Source organism: Myxocyprinus asiaticus, chromosome 11, assembly GCF_019703515.2.
Source record: "Myxocyprinus asiaticus isolate MX2 ecotype Aquarium Trade chromosome 11, UBuf_Myxa_2, whole genome shotgun sequence".
In the NCBI taxonomy this organism is placed as follows: Eukaryota; Metazoa; Chordata; class Actinopteri; order Cypriniformes; family Catostomidae; genus Myxocyprinus; species Myxocyprinus asiaticus.
The window spans coordinates 37,510,985-37,537,234 of record NC_059354.1 but is presented as its reverse complement, the minus strand read 5'-3'; the positions used below and the strand labels follow the sequence as shown (position 1 = coordinate 37,537,234).

Genomic DNA, 26,250 nt, shown 5'->3' with positions numbered 1-26,250 from the left:
CAACCATCTGTGCCCCCGGTCTGTGAACCGCCTTGAATTTAAAGGGCTGGAGAGCCAGGTACCAATGGGTGATCCGCGCGTTAGTATCCTTCATGCGGTGGAGCCACTGCAGAGGAGCGTGATCGGAACAGAAGGCGAAGGCTCGCCCCAGCAGGTAGTAGTGGAGGGTCAGAACAGCCCACTTAATTGCAAGACACTCCTTCTCGATGGTACTATATTTTGTCTCCCTGAAGGAGAGCTTGCGATAATAAATAGCAATGGCCGTACCTCCCCTCCCACCTCCTGCGAGAGCCCCACGCCCAGCCCCCTCTCAGATGCATCAGTCTGCAAAATAAAGGGGAGATCAAGTGCATGTAGAAGCAGCCCCCCACACAGTGCGGACTTTCCTTAAGGAAGGCCTGTTGGCACAACTCTGTCCACTGGACCGGATCGGAAGCCCCATTTTTAGTAAGGTCAGTCAGTGGGCTGGTAACATCAGAATAACTAGGCACAAACCTTCGGTAGTAGCCAGCCAGCCCCAAAAACTGCCTTACCCCCTTTTTGGTCTTGGGCCAAAGATGTCATAAGGCCACATGTCGCTGCCAATCATTACTGTAAATGATGATGTCATCTAGATATGCAGCGGCATATGCCATGTGCGGTCTGAGGACCTTGTCCATAAGGTGCTGAAACGTGGCTGGGGCTCCGAACAAACCGAAAGGAAGAGTCACAAATTGGTGTAATCCAAACGGTGTGTTAAAGGGATCTGCCAATAACCCTTCGTTAAGTCCAGCGTCGAGTAAAATTGAGCCGCGCCCAACCGATTGAGTAACTCCTCAATTTGCGGCATTGGATAAGCATCAAATTTGGACACCGCGTTCACTTTCCAGTAGTCAACACACAAGTGGATCGAGCCGTCGCTCTTCGGTACCAAAACTACCAGGCTGACCCAACCACTGTGCGACTCTTTTATTATGCCCATTTCAAGCATTGCCTCTAATTATTCCTGAACAAACTTTTTCTTGTGTTCAGGAAGACGATAGGGGTGGCTACGAACCACCAGCCCTGGGGTGGTCTCAATGTGGTGCTCTATGAGGTTCGTGCGACCGGGTAGGGGTGAAAACACGTCTGCGAACTCCATTTGCAACCTGGCAATATCTGTAAGCTGCGACAGCGAGAGGTGGTCTCCGCAAGGGACCAGGGTGAATGAACTTGATTTGGGAAATACCTCCGGCCCGAGCTCCGCCCTCTCCGGACCTACCATCGCCAAGGCTACAGGTACCGCCTCAATCCATGGTTTGAGGAGGTTGAGGTGGTAGGTGGGCAGCAATACAAGCACTTTATCTCCCTGTGCGAATTCCCGTAGTCGAGTGCCCGTCGTACAGTCGGCCTTGTTCTTGCGCTTGGAGCAAATTCTCCTGTGTTACCTGCCCCAAAGTGTGGAGTTTTGCTCTAAGGTCAAGAACGTATTGAATTAGATTTTTACTATTTGAAGGTCCTTCCTCTCAAGCTTCCCGTATGACATCAAGCACGCTGCGCTGCTGCATACAGTAGCTCAAATGGGGAAAACCCAGTGGAGGCTCACGAGACCTCTCCTACTGAAAAAAGAAGGGTTTGAGCCACTTATCCCAGTTTTTAGTATCTTCCTGTACGAACTTACGAATCCTGTTTTTTAAGGTCTTATTAAATCGTTCGACCAACCCGTCGGTTTGCGGGTGATAAACGCTGGTGCGAATCGACTTAATGCCGAATAATTCGAATAGTTCGCGTAGTATACATGACATGAATGTTGTGCCTTAATCAGTGAGGATTTCCTTTGGAATCCCCACTCGGGAGATCATTTTGAAGAGTGCCTCTGCAACACTACGTGCTGAGATGTTGCGCAGGAGCACTGCTTCCAGATATCGCATTGCATAGTCCACCAGAACTAACACAAAGCGATGTCCACGTGCAGTCCATTCTAATGGCACGACGAGATCCAATTCTCTCGAAGGGGATCTCGATCAACGGCAACAGGCGCAATGGCGCTTTTGGGGTGGCCGGTGGATTTACCAACTGACATTCACGGCATGCCACACACCACTTGCGAACGTCCCTGTGAATGCCCAGCCAAAAGAAACGGGCCATTATGTGGTTCAAAGTCTTTTCGTGAACTAAGTGGCCAGCCATTGGATTATAGTGAGCCACCTGGAAGAATGTTTCCCGACGGCTCTTTGGTACTAACAGCTGAGTTGTATTCTCTTTGGTTTGAGTGTCCTGCATCACTCGATACAACCACTCTTTAATAACAGAAAAGTACGGGTATGTGAGCACAACACCGGGCTGGAGCTGTTGACCATCAATTACTTTCACTTTGTCGAAGGCATGCTAGAGGGACTCATCACGCGACTGCTCCAGAGGGAAATCCCCCTCAGGGGATGCGCATGCGGAGCCGATGTTGACGGCCCTGGTACCGCCTCACCAGCCATAGTATCGCACGTCACACCCCGTGCCAATACTTTGCAGGACCCATCCACACATATTACCCTCAATAGATTTTTAAAACCGGGCCAATTGGTTCCCAGAATTAGTGGACGGGTGAGGTGGGAACATGAGGCACAGGAGGTGGAGAGAGAGAGAGAGAAGAGACTGCTTCACTGCCTCCATGTAGTCCTCTGCCAGCTGGACAGCTCCTTCCAACGATGCCAGGCGGTGGCACTGGACCCACTTGGACATGCCTCGGGGGAGTTGGGAGACAAACTGCTCCAGTAACACCAGATCGACCATTTCCATGACACCACGGGTTCCCCCCACCAGCAGCCATTTCTGGCAGGCGTCACGGAGCTGCTGCGCAAAAGCGAACGGGCGGCCGTCCTTCCCGAAGCTCAATGAGCAGAAGAGCTGCTGACTCTGCACCAGGGTCTCACCGACCCGTTGCTGGATGGCCTTCTTCAGCTGATTGTAATCCAGGAGGCTGGCGGTGGGGAGTTGTTGTGCTGCCAGCTGCACCTCCCCAGAGAGCAGGGACAACAGGCAGGCCACCCACTGATTGGGAGGCAATCTCCAAACACTGCAGTTTTCTCAAAGAGGTCGAGGAAGGCCTCTGGATCATCGTTTGGCCCCATTTTCGTAAGGGCCACCAGTGTGATGGGCTCCTAGGAGGTCGCAGTGCCAGCCACCTCCCTGGCGATCAGGCTCCAGAGTACCTGCCAGTCCTCAGCTTGTGCCTGGAGCAGGACTTTGACACGCTGTTCCTGCTCCCAGCGTACCTCCATGAGGGCATGGTGTTGTGACTGCTGGATGCTGGTGAGGGTCTTGAAGACTTCACCCAGTGGTGAAGACTCCATGGCAGCGTTCTCCTCCAAAGCCGGATTCTCGGCACCACTGTAACAGATCTCTAAGTTCAGGCAATGGAGGAGTCAGGAGACAACGAAGCAGGTTCAAGGTCAGTCCTTTTATTCTCTCTCTTACACACACAATTGACGGTAACCGTCGATAACAAAGAAAAAAAACATTCGAAATAAATGAAAGCACTCTAGCAAATCAACCTCTCTCAGTTCAGGGCTGTCATGCTTTCTGGTCACTCTCTCTCTCCCTCTCTGATGCTCTGGCGTGCCTTTTCAAGTCTCCCTCCGCCATCACTATAATGAGAGACAGGTGTTAGAGATAATTATGAACCAGGTGACGAGCCTTACCACTCTCTCTCTCCCGCAGACCAACACATGGCCACACCCCCCATGCCACAATCTCATTCTACTAAGAATGGTAACTATTCAAGGCTTAACCTGATAATATACCCAGACAATCAGGTTTCTCATAACGTGTAATGTATTATCCATGTTGTAAAACCAACGAATTAACCAGTATGATTTGTAATCAGGGATTTTCATGTTTTGTTACCTACACGTAAAATATTCATGAAAGTACGTCATATTTAGTATGTAAATGCTTGCTTGTTTACGTAGAGAATGTTGATGACAACGAATGTCATGTCTCTTGCATCATTTTCAAGATATAAAAGTTCATGATTAAACATGCACTATTATGAGTGGGAAGTTTGCAAGAATCCTCCACACAAAGGTTTGTTAGTCAACTGTGCAAAGGACAGACCAGTTGACCATGTGACTCTGAAAAGCCACTTCTGATTGGCTCAGGACATCTTTGGGGTGTGGCCAATTTCAGCACAAAAGTTTCCTACCAAGGAAGAAGTCAGTGGTGGTCTCCTCTCTTCTTAGGCATTCTTGCACTTCACATCCTCTGCAGCTCCTCATCCTCCATGCTCTTGCACTCATGGCTTGCAGCCTCCGTGCCATGTAGAGTCCAAGGAAACTCAGGACCCGAAGTCCCGAGGAAGCCTCTCACTCTCTGCTCTACGGGTCACACACACGTAACAGGAGTCGCGAGTCTTCCTTGCAGAAGTCCTTGCTTCAAAGCCCACCTCATCATCCATCGAGACAACAACTATCCATGATCATAACAGAGTCCAAAACATAGAAGGAACTAACTTTCTTCAAACGCCAAAGAACCAAGTAACGCAAGGAAACGCAACGACACGCAAGTACATCTCTAGACTTTTGCCCAAAATGTTGGTGTATTAGTTAAATACTTTGGGTAATCCAATTGTAAATCAATCTACACTCAAAGAAGGATAAATGGTTCTGAAGGGATTGTCTATAGACTCCATAAAGTTCATTTTCTCTGTATTGATCATTTAGTTCACATTCATGTTGCATGTGTTAGATTAGTTTTTTTATGTTTAGAATAGCAAAATATTTGTTTATCTTGACTGTGGTATATTTTGATGAATAATGTTGTCACATAATTTTAAAAGATCTTGCTTCAAAGCTAAGCTGGAACTGCCAGTCAGCTGTGAACAAAGCTGACTTCATTCCAGCCTCTGCCACACAGTCCACCCTCAGCATCCTGGCACTGACAGAAACATGGATACGTCCAGAGGATACAGCAACATCTGCTGCTCTCTCCAACAACTTCTCCTTCTCTCACACCCCTCGACACACCGGTAGGGGTCAAAATCAAATCACTTTATTGTCACACAGCCATATACACAAGTGCAATGGTGTGTGAAATTCTTGGGTGCAGTTCCGATCAACATAGCAGTCGTGACAGTGATGAGACATATACATATAACAGGTTTGATCATTCATAACAACTGGACATTTTCACCACACTCTTCTCTATGCAACAATACTATTTTTGAATTCCATGCTATTACTACAATGCAACCCACATAAATACATGTTGTTGTCATCTATCGCACTCCAGGTCAGCTGGCAAACTTTCTCGAGGAGTTGGATGTCCTGCTGTCCTCCTTCCTGGAGGATGGTAAGCCACTTGTGGTTCTTGGTGATTTCAACATACACAGAGACAAGCCCCAGGCCACTGAACTGATTGCTCTTCTGGCCTCATTTGACTTGAAAAGACTAAGCACCACAGCAACTCACAGATCGGGCAACCAGCTGGACCTCATTTTTACACATAACTGTACTAACTCAAATGTTCTTTTTACTCCTTTACATGTCTCTGACCACTACTTTGTTCAATTCAACATGACTCCCATCAACATTAAAACAGACTCCACCTTTGGTTTCCTTTCGCTATAACCTCCATTCTCTTTCACCCTCTTGCCTTTCCACTGCTGTCTCTACCTCTCTTCCCACACAAAATGTATTTTCCACCCTTGATGTAAACACTGCCACAGACACACTAAGCTCTACTTTAATAACCTGTCTAGACAACATCTGTCCTCTCTCCTCAAGGCCAGCACATACTACACCACCCAGCCCCTGGCTCTCTGACGTCCTTCGTGAACATCGTACTGACCTCAGGGCAGCTAAGAGGAGACGGCGGAAATCTAAAGATCCAGCAGATCTAGGCAGTCTCTGCTTGCAACTTTTTCAGATAACTCCTCCTCTCCAACCACCCCACCACCTGTTCACTTGACCCCATTCCTTCTCACCTTCTCCAGGCCATCTCTCCATCCATCTTACCTGAACTCACTCACATACGTAATTAACACATCTCTACTTACAGGCACTTTTCCCACTACATTTAAGCAGGCTCGAGTAACCCCCCTGCTGAAGAAACCCACACTTAACCCCACACAAATTGAACACTACAGACCAGTCTCTCTCATCCCATTCATGGCAAAAACACTTGAAAGGGCAGTTTTCAATCAAATCTCCGCCTATCTCTCAAAGAACAAGCTGCTGAATGACAATCAGTTAGGATTCAAAAGTGGACACTCCACCGAGACTGCCCTGTTTTCTGAGTCACTGAGACAGGCGAAAGCTGAATCCAGATCATCCGACCTGATTCTACTGGACCTTTCTGCAGCCTTCGACACAGTCAACCATCAGATCTTACTCTCTACCCTCTCTTCGCTGGGCATCACAGGAACTGTGCTTGACTAGTTAAATTCCTATCTCTCAGGTAGGTCCTTCAAGGTAGCCTGGAGAGGTGAGGTGTCAAAGTCATATCAGCTACTTACTGGGGTACCTCAGGAATCAGTGCTTGGGCCACTTCTCTTCTCTGTATACACAATATCACTGGGACCCATCATTCAGGCACATGGTTTCTCTTACCACTGCTATGCTGATGACACGCAACTCTACTTGTCTTTCCAGTCCAACAACATCACAGTGACTGCTCGAATCTCTGCCTGCCTGGCAGACATCTCGGCCTGGATGAAGGAACACCACCTGCAACTTAACCCAGAGAAGACCAAACTCCTTGTCTTTCCAGCCAACCCTACTGTTGAACACAACATCACCGTGCAACAGGGTGCAACTACAATAACGCCTTCCAAAACGGTCAGAAATCTAGGGGTAACCATTGATAACAAATTACATTTCACAGACCACATCTCAAAGACCGCAAGATCATGTAGATTTACACTCTACAATTTCAGGAAGATAAGACCCTTCCTCTCTGAACATGCCACATAACTTCTTGTTCAGTCACTTGTCATAACTAGACTGGACATCTGTAATGCTCTCATTGCAGGCCTCCCTGCATGTGCAATTAGACCCCTGCAAATGATCCAGAATGCAGCTGCACATCTGGTCTTTAATCAACCAAAGAGAGTGCATGTTACACCACTCCTTGTCTCTCTTCACTGGCTGCCGGTTGATGCACATATCAAGTTCAAGGCTCTGATGCTAGCATACAAAACAGTCACTGGGTCTGCTCCAGCATACCTAAAATCATTTATGCAGAGCTACGTGCCCACTAGAAGCCTGTGGTCAGCTAAGGAACATTGCCTTGTTGTACCAACACAAAGAGGCACCAAAACACTTTCCCGGACTTTCGGCTTCATCATACCACGTTGGTGGAATGACCTGTCCAACACCATCCGTGAAGCTGGCTCACTTTCTGTCTTCAAAAAACGGCTAAAAACACATCTCTTCCATGAGCACTTAACCAGTCAATAAAAAAAAAATAAAAATAAAATGCCCTTGTTGCATTTTAATCTGTTTTGAATGCTATTCTGATGCTAGTGAAATTTTGTAATATGGCACTTTTCATACCACTGTCTGCTTAAGATGATTTGCATATGTGTTCCTCTTCTGTAAGTTGCTTTAGATAAAAGCTGCCAAATGAATAAATATAAATGTAAATGTAGCTATACCTAAAATATGTGTGATGTCATTTTCAATAAGTCATGAGAATAATATTACTCCAATAAGTGAATTAATCATAATGCCATTATTAAAGCTAATTCCTTACAATAGAAATTGTGAGCGGATACAACGAGACACTGTATTACGATTTTAATGGTGGAGAATTTTATTCAGACACTTATTGGAGTAATATTATTCTCATGGTTTATTGAAAATAATATCATAACTGTTTTAAATATAGTTCAAGCTTAAGTGCGCAGATCTTTGAAAATCAAGTGACGAGATTATTTATCAGAATATACCACAGTCAATTCATTTTTGAATACAAACAAGACTTTATTGCTAATCTAAACATAAATCTGACTAACACACAACTAAACAAAAAACATGGGTTGGTAAGTGAGCTTTGACGCAAGATGAATGGAAAATTATCTGTAACAGAAAAATGAATTTTATGGAGTCTATAGACCTTGCCTTGAACAAATCCTGATAACTTAATTTAATACGCCATGATTTGAGATTGAAGCTTGACATTGAAGCACCAGATTTCAGCGAAAGTCTGGAGGACTGTACTGGTGTTGCATGTATTGTTTGGCATGTGGAGTTCTTTGAAGTCCTTTTGGGCTGGTTCAGTTCCAGGAGGCCTTAGTTTGGTTTGATGGATGGGTGATGGAAATGACCAGGCAGAGCCCTGGAGGTGAGGACTCCTCTCAGGGAGAACTCGGGACTCCCCAGAAGTCAAAGTGTGTGATGGCAGTAGAGCAGAGAAGAACTCAGGGGGTTGTCCCGGCTGGTCTTTTAACCTATCCAGTTTGTTCACACCCCAAAGGTGCTCTAAGCCAATCAGAGGGCCCATGGTCGACATGTCCTCCCTTCAATTAATTTATGGTCTTTGTTACAAGGTTTGTCAGTTTCCCGCTCAAAAAGTGAACATTTTAATCATGAATTTCATAAGAAAACTATAACTGCAAATAACCCGAAAATACTTCATACCACCATTCTGGAATTTAAGAGACAATCAATTACATACCAAACATTTGTACTTTCTTATTAAAGTTATAATTCAGTTATAATACATGATAAAACTTCCTACTAATTACTTTTTAGTTTCAACACGGATAATACATGGGTTATGAAGAACATAATGTTCAGGGTTATTGTCTGCATAGCATGCATTTGTCCATATTTGTATAATCCAACACATGTCTGTGTATTTGGATTGTAGTGAAATAAAAAGGCCAAGGTCCATGTCAACTGTTCATGAATTAAGCTTCATGTGAGGTGGAAACATGCCTCATGATTAGTATAATAGTTTTAAATGTGGAGAGTTGGTTATATTGAAGAACACTAGGTTTCCAACAATAGGTTTCTCTGGTGATCATGAAAAGAGTAGTCCATCAGCAAATGGCCAGTCATGTGAGGAGTTAGCTTGGGGGGTTTATCTGATTAACAACAAAGACAGATGAGCTTCACTGTGCCTTTCCCAATGTTCCCCACTGTTTTTTCGGCAGTTAAGATTTGCCAGATGCATGACACCCAGACTTGCTGGCGCCAGTCCAAATCTTTTTATAGTTCAGGAGAAAGTCAGTATAGATTCTGTAGTTAAATCATTCTGTGTAGAATTGTTGAATTTCTCGTAGCGATCTTCTGCATCAGAGTCCTACATTCAGTTGGTCTCCAGGGGATTTATGAATAAATACACTTGCACTTGACTCGAGATAGAAACACATGATTTGGAATTACCAACTCGTAAAAAAGCCACAGATTTCATAAACTAATTTGAGTTAACCTTGCATATAGAACTGCTATATTAAAGTGGAAGTTAAATAGGCTTTAATTTGTATTTTCACTGTTGTTTTCAGCTTTGTCTGACGAGGGATAGATACACCCTGTCTGCAAACTCCAGTCGTAATTTGAAGTAGTCTATGTGGCAGCGGGGGCGTACTGTCTTTAGTTTGTAGGATTATCCATGAACGAAGCCATCAAATGAACACAACATCACATTCCACAGATCAGAGAGATCCCCCACCGAGTCATTAGAGTTATAAAAACAAATCCATGGCTTATAAATTGCTGAAGGAGACTGTCTCTCCCATGCCTGCTTAATCTCAAACTAGGATTTGTAATGACAGAGCTGACCAATAAAGATGACCCTTCTTTGTTCCACAAACTTAAACCCTCTGTAAGACCAAATGGCCAAGTAACACCTTGTGACCTTAATGCATAAATCCGCGGCCATATCAGGAAACGGAGACTCGTGAAGGAAGTCCCAAGGCCCGAAATTAACATAGACCTAAAACAGTGACATTTTGTTTCTCCTCCAGGACACCTCCTCTCCCAGTTTGCACATTCCAAAGACATTCTCTCTTAACTCAGCAGAGACTGCATGGGTCCTACTCTCATGGTTTTAATAGGCAACGGTCTCAAAATTGCTGCCAATAAGCTGTATTAATCACCAGTAGCTGCTTTAGATATATATTCTGTATCATGTATGTTTTATATAACCTGTGATTACTTTTATAACTGACAAATTAATGATTATAGCCTGATGTACCTTTTGAAATATGTGTAGTGATTTGTAATCACTTCTAACTAACAAATGAATAAGTATAATATATAATAATCGTTAATCTTGTATTGTTCATCTCATTCTACTAAGAATGATAACTATTCAAGGCTTAACCTGATAGTATACCCTGACAATCAGGTTTCTCATAACATGTTTTATCCATGTTGTAAAACCAATGAATTAACCAGTATGATTTGTAATCAGGGATTTTCATGTTTTGTAACTTAAACACATAATAGTCATGAAAGTACGTCACATTTAGTATGTAAATGCTTGCTTGTTCATGTAGAGAATGTTGATGACAACAAATGTCATGTCTCTTGCACCGTTTTCAAGATATAACACTTCATGATTAAACATGCACTATTTTGAGCGGTAAGTGGTAAGAATTCTCCACACAAAGGATTGTAAATCAACTTTGAAAAGGACAGACCAGTCGACCATGTGACTCTGAAAAGCCACTTCTGATTGGCTCAGGACATCTTTGGGATGCGGCCAATTTTAGTTCAAAACTCTCCTACCAAGGAAGAACTGTCTCCCCTTCTCTCTTAGATCTACCTATTGGAATCCTCTCTTACAATGCTTGTTCATGGTCACCCCTCTTCAGCTCTCTTGCTTCTTCCAGATCCTCCATGCCATGTAGAGTCCAAGGAAAACTTGGGACACAAAGTCCAGAGGAAGCCTCTCACTCTCTGCTCTACGGTTCACACACCCAATGGGAGTCGCGAGTCTTCCTTGCAGAAGGCCTCGCTTCAAAGCCCACTTCATCAGCCATCCAGACAATAACTATCCGCGATCATAACAGAGTCCAAGACATCGACAGAACAAACTTTCTTCAAACGCCAAAGAACCAAGCAACACAAGGATATGCAACGACACGCAAGTAAATCTCCAGACTTTTGCTCAAAGTGCTGGTGTATTAGTTGAATACTTTGGGTAATCCGATTGCAAATCGATTTAGACTCAAAGAAGGATAAATGGTTCTTAAGGCATTGTCAACAGACTCCATAAAGTTCATTTTATCTGTATTGATCATTTATTTCACATTCTGTCACTTTACTCAACAACCTGTTTCATGTTGTATGTGTTAGTATGAGTTTGAGATTAGTTTATGTTTAGAATAGCAGTAAAGTTTGTCTGTATTCAAAGATGATTTGACTGTGGTATATTTTGATAAATAATCTCATTATTTTCAATAAACCATGAGAATAATATTACTTCAATAAGTGAATTAACCATAATTCCCTTATTAAAGCTAATTCCTTACAATAGGAATTGTGAGCGGATACAACGAGAATTTGTATTACGATTTTAATGGTGGAGAATTTTATTCAGACAAATAATCTAGTTATTTGTCATTTATCTAATTTATAATTGTTGTCGAATGCGACTAATTCCATTATACATTTTCTTACATAATAATGTAGAATAAGAACAGTTTAATTTAATTCCTAGCTCACACATACTATTTCCTACAAGTTCAATCCAGGGTTTCGGCACCAGTGTAACAAACTTCAGGTCAGGAGGGGAAAGAGGACACAGGGAAATGGTTTCTTCCACTCACAGGTAATGGTTTTTAATGAATAAACTTCAGTGCTTACAGCTTCACAATAACACGTCAGCTTTACAACTTCACAATAACAAATCAGCTTCACAATCAGACTTCAGCCTCACAATAGGTTTCTGGACCCAGACTCTCTCGCCTCTTGCCGGTGGTGTGGTCCCTTATATACCGCTCTCCCCAAGCTCACTGCAATTGGAAGCAGGTGTTAATCATAATCTGGCTCAAGTGTATGCACCCGTACCACTTTCTCTCTCTCTCTCCGGATGGACGCTCCCACGCCCACGCCCCCGCTGCCACATTCTACTTGTCAGCACAGAGCTGGAAAAGTGCTTACAACACTTCTGGCCACACAGGCACTAAAAATGGGAACCTTCCAAACTGGTCAAACCACACATGGCCTAATGCATTTACAATGTGCCAGCTGACATCTGAAGTCTCAGCCCATTAGGCTAGTTAGTGTAGCCCTTTCTCATGGCCCACAGAACTTCCAAGGTCCACTACTACAATGCTAGAACTGCAGGTGCCACACATAAACACAACTGCCATGGATTGTTAATGGCCAGACCCTAAATAGCCAGACTTTCCCATGGGCTCTTTTAAATTGGATTAGCACTACTTATTGGCTCTCTTGGCTACGGAGCACAATTTGTTGAACTTATCTGTGTAAAACAGTCACCCGGTGCCATGGCTGGAGACGAGAGCCATTTTGGCAGGGCTCCCAACATTTCTGTGCTGGTTGAAATTATGCCAATGAGATTATTTTGGCTGATGAGCATTAATAAAGAGCTAATTTCTTTTTTTTTTTTTTTTTTAAATCCCCTTTTCTCCCCAATTTTGGAATGCCCAATTCCCACTACTTACTAGGTCATCGTGGTGGTGCGGTTACTCACCTCAATCAGGGTGGTGGAGGACAAGTCTCAGTTGTCTCCGCTTCTGAGAGTCAATCCACGCATCTTATCACATGGCTCGCTGTGCATGACACCGTGGAGACTCATAGCATGTGGAGGCTCATGCTACTCTCCACTATCCACACACAACTTCCCACGCACCCCATTAGAGCGAGAACCAGTTAATCATGACCATGAGGAGGTTACCCCATGTGACACTACCCTCCCTAGCAACCGGGCCAATTTGGTTGCTTTGGAGACCTGGCTGGAGTCACTCAGCACACCCTGGATTCATCCATAAATAAATAAACATTATACACCATGTTAAAATCTGGTTAGTTGGCTTACAATGTCTTTTTCGCATGAACACAAGAATTATCGTTTTGGGGTGAAACATTCTATTAAATTTATATTTTTTCACTAGTTAATTGTAAATGTTCCTGTGGTGTGAAAAATGTATTCTTTAAAGTACAAATATTCCATGTTTTCTCTCAATTAATATGAGTAAATAAATGCTGCATGCATGTTTTTTTTTATAAAATAATGTAAAATAGTTGCACATTTTTTATTTTTCTTTCAAAGATGCAAGCAGTCACTGAGAGCACTGTCTGCTTAACAGAAGATAAACTGCTGCCCTTCCTGGCTGCAGAACAGAGAAAACCTTGTCTAACACTGTACCATGAAACAATTAAAATTCATTTGGTTTGTGGAAAGAACACATCTTGAGCCCACGTCAAGCCTGCTTATTCTCTGCATTACCCCCTTTTTCAGTTATTCAGCTGCTCTCATTGGAGCCATTTAGCCGTTTCCAGATTGACAGAAGAAATGAATGATCAGCGGGAACCGGATCAAATTAATCCTCGGCAAACATATGTTGGAAAATTTCACTGTGTTTCCCAAACAAAATCCGAACATGGGTGGATCATATTTTTTTCAGAATAACACCAGCTCAGCACATGTGGTCAAAACTGTGCTGCGGTTTGCTAGTAGAAAAAGCTCATCTGGTGTGAACGGTAAGAATTTCTTCATTGCAAAATAAGGGGTTTAGACACTTGGAACATTTAGATGCTCAGTCTGAAGGTGCAATATTTTTCAGTTAGGTTTTTCTCTTAAGATTTCATGCCCAGACACCTCAATAAATTAAATTCAGGAAAACTGTGATGCCTGTTACATGTACAGTTTATAAAACAGAAATGGTCACTATGGCAACAAGGTTGTGTTGGTCTTTGGTTCAAGAAATACTTTCAGCATGATGTTTTTTTTATTTAATTGCTTTGATTTCAAATAATTTTATAATTATTCTGTGTTTTTCAGTTTTTCACATACTTGGATATAAGAAAACACTAGTTCAATTTTCTCTTTTAATTATTATACTTATTTAATACACAGAGTATCTACATATGTTTATACTTAATGTATCACATGCAGTTCCAAAAACTGTATTTGAGTAAAACAAATACACATGTTTTAGGCATCTTAGGTGCACTCTTGACATGAAAGCTGTTCCAAACGTTAGGCATAATTATGCTGCCTCCTAAGATACCTTGTTTTGGCCAAACTCTAAGAGACCATTCACAGAAATGTTTTTTTCAGCATCTTGTGCATGAGTGTTTCAGTTACAGATCAATTTCAGTTAGAATGCTGCTTTATAGGGACACCACCTATGTTAGCAGCAGGCAGCAGCAACTCACTAGGTTTTTTTTTTTTAACACATTTTTTGCTCAAGATATACTTGATATATTTTAATTTCATAACAAAATTCAAATGAGTAAAACAAATTCAATTGAGTAATCTTCAACAAAATAATATAAAAAAATTAAAAGAATCACCTAAATATTTTAAGTTTTACTTGGTTAAAAAATTCAGTTAATTTGATGGAATTCTGTTATGAAATTATTAAAAAAATTGTTTTTTTGTTTTGTTTTTTGAGTGCAGAGCAAACATGGACTATCTGAAACCCTAAAGGCTGCTTCATGAATACAAAGATTAAGTTCCACACTGATGACTCTTGTTTGATTAATAAATAACAATATCTTGCTCACACACCGCTGTGTATTGTAAAAAAAATAAAAACATTTTTAAAAATGCGTCACAAGGCGAAAATTGTACATTATTGTATTAATCACTGAAACATATATAAAAACATAAATTGTTGAAATATTTGTAATGTCATTAAGAACCAATAATAATAACATACCTTGAGGTTGTCGGCTAGGATGGTATATCTCTAGATCAAATGGCTGTGCACTTGTCTTTTGGATCACAGTAACATTGCGACCTGTCCATTTATTTGCTCTGGCTAAAGTGTTAGTCCTCCAGTCTGTCCAGTACACACTTCCTCCAAAGAGAGACACAGCGAAAGGGTGTGACAGGTACTCATGGCCTCTGAGGATCTCTATGACCCCAGTGCCATCGTACAGAGCTGAGTATATTGCATCTGAGCTGCAGGGAAAGAGAAACATGAGGTAAGACTGGAGCTGTATGCCCATATCATTACAGCGTTAAAGTGATGACAACTTCCTGAGGGAGGTACATGTGCACCTTTTATCATGAGATATGACAAAATATGATCAGTATATTTCTCAAAATTGTAAATCGTATTTGTCATGGCAAATATTGCAAAAGATTCAGATCAAAATAATCAAAACATTCAAGTTCCAACAAGACAAGTTACAAGGAAATGACTTTCATATCATTCATTCCTCTAGGTTTACATTTATTAGGGTTCTGATAGCGTCATTTTGGATTTTAAGCATCAAAACTTTCTAACAACTTTGAACCATGCAAATTGTAATCAACATTGCTTACAAGTACAGCAAATAAACTGTAATCTATCCCAAAACACATTTAGTTAAAGGTGAACTGTGTCTTGTTTGTGCCACTAATGTCACGAAGCAATATTGTTTTCAAATAGGTTTTCTAAACACTCCCCTGTCTGCCATTGATCAGATGAGACCATTTGACCCTACCGAGCATCTGTCCACACTATTCTCCTCTCTTGATGGTCTAGTGTGAGTCCGTTGGGCCAGGCTCCTATCTCCATGTCCTTAAATACAACATGTCGTCCACTGCCACTCATTGAAGTTGCCTCAATCCGAGGAAAGGAAGCATCCCAGTCGGTCCAGAAGAGAATGCTACACACAGCATAACTGATTAGAAACTTTTCATCTAAATACCAATTAACTTGAGCACTACATCCGACCATATAGTCCATCAGTGTAAACATTCCTAAGGTCATATGAATATTCTTCTAAATAAAAAGCAAATAAAGCACAAAAAATAAAAAATAAAATAAAAAATAATAATAATAATAATATTAATAATATTGTTTGATTTTAAATTGATGAGAACTGCTAATAAAGAAGACAAACATGATAACATGCTTCAAAAGTCATGAAAAATGTTTTGGGGTCTCAGAGACTTCTGATATAAAATGCCAAATTAAAATGCTAACATTCTCATATTGATAGAGTGTAGCCATACTCAGTCTATTTGGATTTGTTTAATTGTACTGTAGTTTTTTAATGATGTGTTATTGGGGCCAGACTGACCCTAAACACCAACACTGTTACTATTCCGAATAACTTCTGAAAGTTTTAAAAACTGAGAAAATGCAACAATTAAAATTGTTTTTGAATACACATAGGGTTTTCTGGGTCCAACCAGGCAGGAAAATCAATCACAATAGAAAATGTGGGCTAATTTTAACTAATGACATAGTTCTCTGGGGTGGCATTAAAACAAAAGGTACATTCAAATGGGTGTATTACAGGGATTATGAAAATGCTAAATACTTGCATCAAGCTCATACTCTAATGAAATGTATGATCATGTTCCAGCAGCAGGCATTTACATAAAAAACAATTAAATTGCCAGCCAAATGTTTGTGCACCACACAAATACTGCATAAAGGATGATGCCTTCTCCTTTTCAGTATGCCAATTCATTGGCCTCTGGTCTTAAATAATTAAACCAAGCTTTAAATGAATAAAAGAGTCTGTAATTACAATGTCACTAATCCCTTCAGGACTCAACACACATGACATTGGTGTGTTTGGCATGTAATGGATTTGGTTCTGTATAAAATGTACCACACTGCAAAGGTGTGAAATCACTTTTTGACTGTTTTCCTAATTGTTCTTTTATTCTTTCGGGCAAATTGCTTATAGTAGGCCTACATCATTAATTTACATGCCAACATGAGCTCTAGTTGGACTGTACAGATTCCACTTTTCTACTCAACAGGTTGCTCACAGAGTTTGGTCAAATTATTTCCACTGCATAAAACATGCAAAAAGCTAAAAGCCTGATTTATATTCATTTGCAATGCCAATGGGCATTCTCTATGGGCCTTGGCCAAATGGGATCATCTTGTGACTATTCTGAGCTTATGTTGTCATATTTCAGACCGTGCAAAGAGAAATTTAGAGCGGAGCAAACAAGAGTGCAGCTGAAAGCAAGGAGACAAAAAAGGAAACAGAACACAACAAATAAACCGCAAGATGCAGTGTGTTATCCTAGAACTATCATTAGTAATAGATGACAAACAAGTCCTCTGAAATATGATTGCTCTATAATGTACCCAACATAGTTTCTATGAGGACAAATAAGGATATAAAAATAAATAAAACTTTTTCCCCCGTTTGCTCTTGCTGTAGTGCAATTTACTGAATAGAACCTGAAAAGAGGCCTATTTATATTTGATTGATCGGACTGCAATGCAATTGTGTATGCACGTTCCATTTACACTTGGTCACATAAACGTATCGCTGCAAAACAGACATAAATCCAATCTACGATTCCCCATGCTATATGCAAATGTTACAGATTTTAATTCCATGACGATACTAATGCAGGGCAGTGGAATTTTGCTACACTTGATATGGCTGGTAAAATCTAAAAAAACAGAGGCAGATAAATTGCATTGATGATTGCAATACAAAAGGCAACAACTGCTCTTTGCAGAATTTTCTTTCTTGTCTTTGGGCTCCAAAAGTTCCTCATGCTGATGTAGTTCCGTTTGGGAGAAGTTAGTTATATGTATATAAACTTGGCAGAGCTGTGTCTCATTTGCGTCTCAAACCACCTAGTGGGGTCATGATCGAATTGCTATCCATTTCAAATGCATATTGTAAGGCATTTACACTTGTTCGTTTCATGATAGGAAAGCTATGAATTGACCAAGTTTAAATACCCCCATGTAAAATGAGGAAAGAAAATCAGACTCTGGTAAAATTTGCATTAGACTAATACACACCCCTGTCCTGGGTCTACAGCCAGCGCTCGTGGATGCTCCATGCCGCCGGCAATCAGAGTTGTTCTCATTTCCCCATTTAGCTTGGCCACCTCAATCTGATCCAAGTTGCTGTCGATCCAGTAAAGGTTCCCTGCAATCCAATCCACTGCAAGTCCCTCTGGGGTGGCCAAGCCATGCTGAATCACAACCTCAGCCCCTGTTACACCTACAAAACAAACCACTCAGACTAGTTCATAAGGTGGACAGGATATCAAATTCAGCAAAGCAAAGCATTCTGGTTGTTCTGAGATTGCTTTTTAAGACCCACTGAAATCAAAGTTAGCATTCTGTGGCTTTTAGTCCATTTGTGTATGCTTTGAAATCATCTAGCCCTAAAAGTTGGCAAAATCCACTTCAGCAGATATACAGATTTAAAATGACTTATGTTACAATACACATAAGTTTTGTCCAATCATATGCTCTCAAGAATGAGTATGTCCCTCCCCCTGCAACCGACCTGTTTCATGGCTGAAACATAACTAAAGACAACTGGCTTATAAAAAGGGGACAAATCCTTCAATACACTGCAAAACTGTTTTTCTTAATCAGTGTTTTGTCTTCCTGTCAAAATATCAAAATATCTGTAAAAAAAAGGTACATGTAATTGAGCAATTTTAAGCAAAAACCTCACAAAATGTTGTTAGATTTATGCTTAAAATGAGTGATTTCATGGGGTCTTCACTGTTGAGCTCTTCAAAATGATAATTAAAATAAAAAAGCAAACTTTGGAGAAAAACACAAACAAGAATCGAGAAGGATAAAAAGTGTCCCTCAGTGTCATAGCAAACATTAAAGGCTTTCTCAGCTGTCTATAATTCAGCTGTTGGCTATTATCCTCCGCTATGGAGGGCTTTTTTGAAATCCTAACAAATGGAGAGCAAAAGCTGCAATGGGGGCATGGTCCTAAGAGAAAAAGCCTGAAAAGTATGCTTAATCCAGCTTCAAAATGTTTCAACAATACAGAAGTATTCATCAGCTCCTTTAGAGGTTATCCCCATCACTCAGAGAGCCATCTCATGCACAATGCATATTGCAATGCATTTACTCAAACTAAAGCTTAGGTTAAACAAAGGCCAAGTGGGACTGGGACATCAATGTCTGTTCATTACCTCCAGTGTCTGAGAGCTTTCCCCGGTAGATTTTATCTTCCACCACATCAGTCCAATACAGCAAGCTGTGGTTGAAGTGGAAGTCGAGAGCGATGGTGTTCCGTAGGCCAGGCACGAGCAGGCTGTAGTCACGTTTTTGAAGGTCGATTCGTCTGATCTCATGCCGGATAGAGAATATAACGAAGGGCTCAAAGGGATCTTGCCGATGAAAAAAAACAAAAACAAACAAAAACTGATTATTAATACCCCAACAGCTGAATGTTAGAAGAGCATTAGGCTTTGTGTTAAGCCATCAACCATGCACATATTTATATGCACACAAATGCTTATTAGGCCTTTAGCTGATGCTATTATCCAAAGCGACACACACATTTCAGGGGCCAATCTTTTTGGAGCAACCTGAGGTTTAGGGTGTTCTCACACTTGAGTCTTCTTTAAAAGAACCAAAGTCAGACTCAGACCCCTTAAAGTTGACCAAAAAGGGAACTAAGTACAAAAAAGAAACCAGAACTCATGTTGGTCTGTTTTAATTGTGACTGGATCTCAGACCACTTTCTGTCCACATTATTGTTTTTTGGAACCTGGAAAACTAGACAATTTTTGAATTATTATGATGATTATTATTATTATTAGAATTATTATTATTAAACTGTATGTATAATAATAATTTAAATTTTTTTTATCTTGATTTAGTGCACACTAGTGATTAGTTTAGGCTAATTCTGTGTGGGGTTTGAACCCACAACCTTTCGGTTACCAGCCCAGCAGCTCTTCATCTACTAGACCACACCACTCCTAAAGCCAATGAGAAAATCTCATAGAGCTATTGCAGATAACCTGCTGAGAGCTACAAATGTGGCTATTAAAACAAGAGCTTACTCTCAAGAGCTATATGTCACTGAATCCATAAAATACCACACAGATGCAATGTCATATTCTGACTAATGAACCAAATTCAGATTCCCTGAGACAATTTAAAAGCATTTGGCAGGCATGCTGCTGTAACAACATTAGCTTCTCAATGGGAAGCTCTTGCCAGCATATCCTGCTGTCATTGTATTACTGTTTTCTTATTGCTGTGCACAGTGGACATATCCTCTGTGGGCAGACATGAATGCACAAGGAAGTTACTTCACTAAGAATCATGAACTAGTTTATATGAATTTCAAGTGTTACTTGAGGCAGTTATGTGACGATTAGATAATTTAAATCAGCTTATTCCTATAATTTTTATTTTAACAGGGCCATAAAATAAATGAATAATTAAATGAATAAATGGATTAATTAATTAATAAATAAATACATACATCACATGTGGTTAAGTAACTGACAGTTTATTTATTGATGTCTGTCACTGACGTTGTCCAAAAGCAGCGTAATCATTCAAACCAAAATGTTTTTTTTGTTTTGTTTTGTGGAACTCTAAAGTTGAATAATATTTATATATATATATATATATATATATATATATATATATATATATATATATATATATATATATATATATATATTTTAAATCATTACGTAACTGTTTTGCTAAAAAAAAAAAAATTAATCTGGGTGTGGGTGCGAGCTAGAAGCAAGCATTGGTAAACTGGGAAAACTTTGGCTATTGCGTAAATATGGAGTATTTTTTTTTTAATATACATTTATAGTGCTATGTTGTATTTATAGGAGCTTGACAGCTGTTGATCACTATGAATTGTAGAATGGCATGAGAGTAAGTAAATAATGACAAACTTTTTATTTGTTGGTATACTCTTCCTCTTAATAACCGATTTCCACAGTGCTAAGATTGAGGAATTTAAATACCGGTGCTATGGCAGCTCTCTCCATCTGGATCAAGTCTCCAGCCGGGATAACAGGAACATTTGACAGTGGTCTTATGCTGTTCGCATATCTGACTACACTTCAGGTGTGCTGTGCAGTAGTCCACCATCTCACATGTTCGATTGTCAGAGCCAAGATGGAGTCCAGTAGGGCAAGAACACACAACCCCTTTGCTAGGGATCACTGCACACTGGTGACTGCAGCCCCCGTTGCCTTGCAAACATTTCTCTGAAAGAGACAAGAACAGCGTGAGTGAGGACACAAATGGAGGAAATAAAAAAAAAAGAAAGATAGAAAGCCATTTTTTGCTGGCATATGAGATTCAAGGTGTGAATTGAAACAGAAAAGCCACAGATGAGGGAAGAACAACCAGCCCACATACCCAAAGTTTTGACTGAACATATGCACAAGACAAAAAAATTGTAAGGCTGAAATTTTAAATACGATTTTTGCTCTCCACCTCAAAAGTCTTGCCGTGTTTTGTTGACTAGGTCATTATGCCAACCTAATCAACATCACCAGCCAAGTGTTTAAAAAAAAAAAAAGAGAGAGAGAGAGATTACATAAAGATTTGCATTATTCATGAGACAGACTCAGTGAGAAACCACAGGTCTGAATTATGGAGAAGAACTTTAGCCATTGTGAAGACCAAACAAACTCATTCAAGGTGGAAAATGGCTTTTTCTTCAGTTTACAATAATTGAAAACTGGGTTTCAGACACATCATCTTTTTCATTTCAGAATGGATCAGACAAACTCTGGTACTCTCAGTCTCTCATCTCTAATGGATAAGATTTTTTTCCCTTTCAGCAAAGCACCTGGTCATTTTTAGAGGAAGGCACATCTTCATGAGAAAAAACAAAAGGGACAGAAGACACAGCTTGGTGAAAATGACACTTTCCAAGGTCCTCTTTGCCTCCACTGATTAGAATGATCCCTTCTGCGCCCCCAAGAGAGAAATTAATTCTGCTTACAGGGGACCCTGGAAAGAGGTCTGCACGGGCCTTAAAATGAAACCCGAACCCGACACGTACGCGAGACCCTACCCGGCCTGAACGATACCGTCAGATTATAATCCCAAACCTGACCTGAACCCGAAATCGCTCACTATCTTTATAATTTCTTCTCCTAGCAAGTACTGTTGCAATAGGCTATATTTTATGGAAGCATATAAGCAACATTCGTAACAGTATTGAAACAGTAAACATACAGTTTTAACACGGCACGGCAGCCCCTCAGTACACTAGAGCAGAACGGAAAAAAAGCACTGACATACCGTTGATGCGCTGAAACTTTTTTTGATGCAGAACAATCTGGAATAATATAAACAATACAACAGTCCCCTCTTTACACCCTGAACTTGTTCAAAATGTTGAATATTTGTGACACCTGCGCTCTAGACGCAGTGCAAAGAGTGAAAGAGCACAGGTGTCTCGACATGAATTTTTGAAAATTTGAAGTTCTTTTTAACTTGACACAGTGTTTAAACAGTTCCGGTCCTGCGCAAGATGCTAAAGAAACAGCGAGACATGCTGCAACAGTCAAAGACATTCGACCAGTAAGTGTTTACTTAGGAAAACAATGTGAAAACAGAACAGATGCGTGCAAAAACACATTTGGTGTGAACGGCCCCTAACTCGTCCGTTCGCACGTGACTGTGAGTGAGAGCGTGGTAGGCCTGTTTATTTTTTCATTAATTACAAACCCGAACTCGACACGAACCCGAAGTCCTACTTGAAAAACTGACCCAAGCCTAGCCCGAAACCCTTCGGGTTCCCGCCAGGCCTGAGCCGGGTTGCAGACCTCTAGACCTGTAGTCTATATGGAGGTGAAAAATAGCTGCTTCCCAAAGGTTACAAATGGCATTGAGTCCTACTGGGTTGGTTCGAATCAGTCAGACCCTTAAGGACCACTGTCACAATCTAACTGGCATTGAGAGGCCAATGCCAAAAGCAGGTCTAGTCAGACAGATAATACACCTCTGTTCTAAAACCTTGTGAGCTGCCTACGAAGCAGCATTTTAAATCTGCATAGACATGTTACTGATTTGAAGACTTTATTGAAAGGTAAGGTAGGTGACTTAATTATATTGCCTCCTAAGACAACACTGTTTTGGACAAATTCTAAGATGTAGTCACATGTATCCCTCTCAGAGAATGCATTTACAAAAAGCATTACGACAAGCTTAGTGAAAAATAAATACATCCAAGATAGCGAGAGAAATGTTGATTATAAATCTTCTTCCTGTATAATTGATTTGATACTGAAATGTGACAAGACAAAAAAAAAAAGTTTACATTTAACTAAGCTTACTGACTATTTTATCTAAAATGTGTATATGGTCATGATTTTTTAGAGCATCACATCCATTCCATAAAATAACCCTGCATTGATTAGACTGGTTGTTAGCTTAGCAACATGCTAATGCCAAATTCTATTGAAATCCATTGTGAGTTGAGTCTCCCACGTGGAGCGCTATTTGTGTGCCGCAGTTTCTGCCTATATAGAGCATTTCAAATCAGTACTTATGAGGTTAAATCTCTGTTAAAATGTGCCTAAGAAAACAATGCCTATTTAGGCAGTAGACAGTGAATCAGCTCACTAGGTTTTGGGACCCATCTGCTGGTAATGCACTAAAAGTCACTGAAATGTTTGTCTATTCGCACTCTAAGAGAATTATACAATGCTGACTCTCTGGAGACACCATCCCCAGTGAGGGCTTCACAAACAGATCCTTATGTTTAGCTGTGATTCAAGCAGGCTTCCAGGTTTTCCTGCACCAGCAGCATGCAGAGCATGAGTAGGTTTTCCATTACTCTTGCTCAAGGACACAACTAATAAAGTAGGCCTGAGGGACATGCTTGTGTGGGCACAAACAAAGTATCATCAGGATCTGTTCACCCGCAGAGAAGTAAACACTAGACATTTCTATGTGCTCAAGTGTATGCATCCAAATCTATACTGCTCTGGTGAAGCATTTTATTTTCATTTAGTTGCCTTTTTTCATGTTTGGTTTCCTGTATAACTATTCCACATGCGTATTCCCACTCAAGCTATCAAATATTTCTTCAACAATGCATGAGACCTCACATACACCAATCAGCCACAACATTAAAACCACCTGCCTAATATTGTGTAGGTCCCCCTTGTGCCGCCAAAACAGCGCCAACCCACATCTCAGAATAGCATTCTGAGATGCTATTCTTCTCACCACAATTGTACAGAGTGGTTATCTGAGTTACTGTAGACTTTGTCAGTTCAAACCAGTCCGGCCATTCTCTGTTGACCTCTCTCATCAACAAGGCGTTTCCATCCATAGAACTGCCGCTCACTGGATGTTTTTTGTTTTTGGTACCATTCGGAGTCAATTATAGAGACTGTTGTGCATGAAAATCCCAGGAGATCAGCAGTTACAGAAATACTCAAACCAGCCTGTCTGGAACCAACAATCATCCATGCAATTATCTAATCAGCCAATTGTGTGGCAGCAGTGCAGTGCATAAAATCATGCAGATACGGGTCAGAAGCTTCAGTTAATGTTCACACCAACCATTAGAATGGGGAAAAAAACTGATCTCAGTGACTTGAACTGTGGCATGACTGTTGGTGCTAGATGCCAGCAGAAGGGAAGAAAGAAGATTTCAACAGAGTCGACTTCGCTGATTTCTCTGCCAGCCCGCTGAGAATCAGCAGCTGTACTGCCCATTGACAAAGCGAGGAAACGGCCTCCCGTCATCACCTGAGCTTCGAGAAACCGAGTCGGAGTCAAACGACGGATGAACACACATTCTACCTGCGTCCTCACGCGATTTAAGTAAGAGGTTTACGTCTGGATATATTATTATAGTGTGTTATTCTTGTGTATCAAGGTTATTGCTTGTTCAGTTTACGGACCTCTGAGTCCGTTCATTGCTGCTAATAATACCCAAGGTATTACTATAACATACTGTTAGCACAAATGAGATCTGCTGTGTTGTCGTCCAACCATGTTGGACTGTTGTGTATTTCCGCCATCACAGTATGTTTTGCCCTGTTCAGGCGCTGCAAGTTTATGTTGAACGTGCTAGCCAGTGGCGTAAGTCAGAACAGTTGTTTGTGTGCTTTGGTGGTCACAACAGAGGTGTTTCGGAGTCCAAGCAAAGACTGTCATTGGCTTATTGATGTAAATTCAAGTGCTTACGAAGCTCAGGTTTACCTTCGCCTTCGGGTATTCGAGTCCATTCTACGAGGAGCATGGCATCCTCATGGGCTTTGGCTAGTGGTGCGTCCTTGGAGGACATTTGTATGGTGGCACGGTGGTCCTCTCCACATACATTTGTTAGATTTTATAATCTGAAAAAGGGTTTGACTCATGCTTCCCAGGTTCTCTCTGTTGGAACAGGAGGTAACTCATAATATCCCCTGTATTATACAGACGCTTTAGCTCGCTTGTCACACGGGCGTAGACAGTTGGCAGCTACTGTTCGCATGGTGTGAATGTATATCGTTCCCAGTGCAATTATGCAACTCGACTTCCTATGAAAGGGAACATCTCGGTTACGTAAAGCGTAACCCTTGTTCCCTGAGTGGGAACGAAACGCTGTGTAAACTGGCCATACTCGCTAGCAGCTGCATAGGCTCATGCCTTCCTGCAGAAAATCTGACTCGATGGCGTGAAAGCGAGTGCCTTTATGGAGCCCGTGACGTAGCTCCCTAGGGCATCGCTTAAGTGCCATCAGCCAATAAATTGGCATGATTGTATAAAGGCTTCAGACACGTGACACTCAGGGCGTGTCCCAATGTGATTACGCAGCATCTCGTTCCCACTCAGGGAAACAGGGTTAAAAATAGCGAGTCCGAGCTGCTACATAAACTTAAAGGGATAGTTCACCCAAAAATGAAAATGATCTCGTCATTTACTCACCCTCCTGGCATTCCAGATGTGTATGACTTTCTTCTGCAGAACACAAATTAAGATAATAATAGAATATTTCAACTCTGTAGGTCCTCACAATGAAAGTGAAAGGGTGCCAAAATTTTGAAGCTCCAAAATGCACATAAAGGGAGCATACAATTATTCCAGAAGACTCCAGTGCTTAAATCTATATATTCAGACACGATATGATAGGTTTGGGTGAGAAACCGATACATTTTTAAGCATTGCTTTGTTTTATCATAAATTATCCTCCCTGCCCAGTAGGAGGCAATATGCATGAAGAATGTGAATCACCAAAAACAGAAGTAGTAGTGAAAGTGAAGTGGCGATTGACTGAGCAGGGAGAAGAATTCATAAAAATAAATAAATAAAAAAAATAAAAAAAATCAATTTCAGTATTGATTGGTTTCTCACCCACATATCATATCGCTTCTGAAGATATGGATTTAACCGCCAGAGTCGTCTGGAGTACTTCTATGTTG

The 26,250-nt window shown here is 41.0% G+C and overlaps 1 protein-coding gene across 1 annotated transcript in view; it reads right to left on the bottom strand.

Moving 5' to 3' along the window:
• Positions 1–26,250, bottom strand: part of LOC127448473 (low-density lipoprotein receptor-related protein 1B-like) — a 508,438-nt gene that overhangs the window by 180,911 nt on the left and 301,277 nt on the right. Inside the window, exons 22-26 of the mRNA XM_051711016.1 lie at positions 20,836–21,081; positions 19,024–19,221; positions 17,876–18,080; positions 15,588–15,752; positions 14,816–15,060 (exon numbers count right to left, since the gene is read on the bottom strand). Coding sequence (XP_051566976.1) covers positions 14,816–15,060; positions 15,588–15,752; positions 17,876–18,080; positions 19,024–19,221; positions 20,836–21,081 — 1,059 coding nt within the window. The remainder of the gene's footprint in view (positions 1–14,815; positions 15,061–15,587; positions 15,753–17,875; positions 18,081–19,023; positions 19,222–20,835; positions 21,082–26,250) is intronic.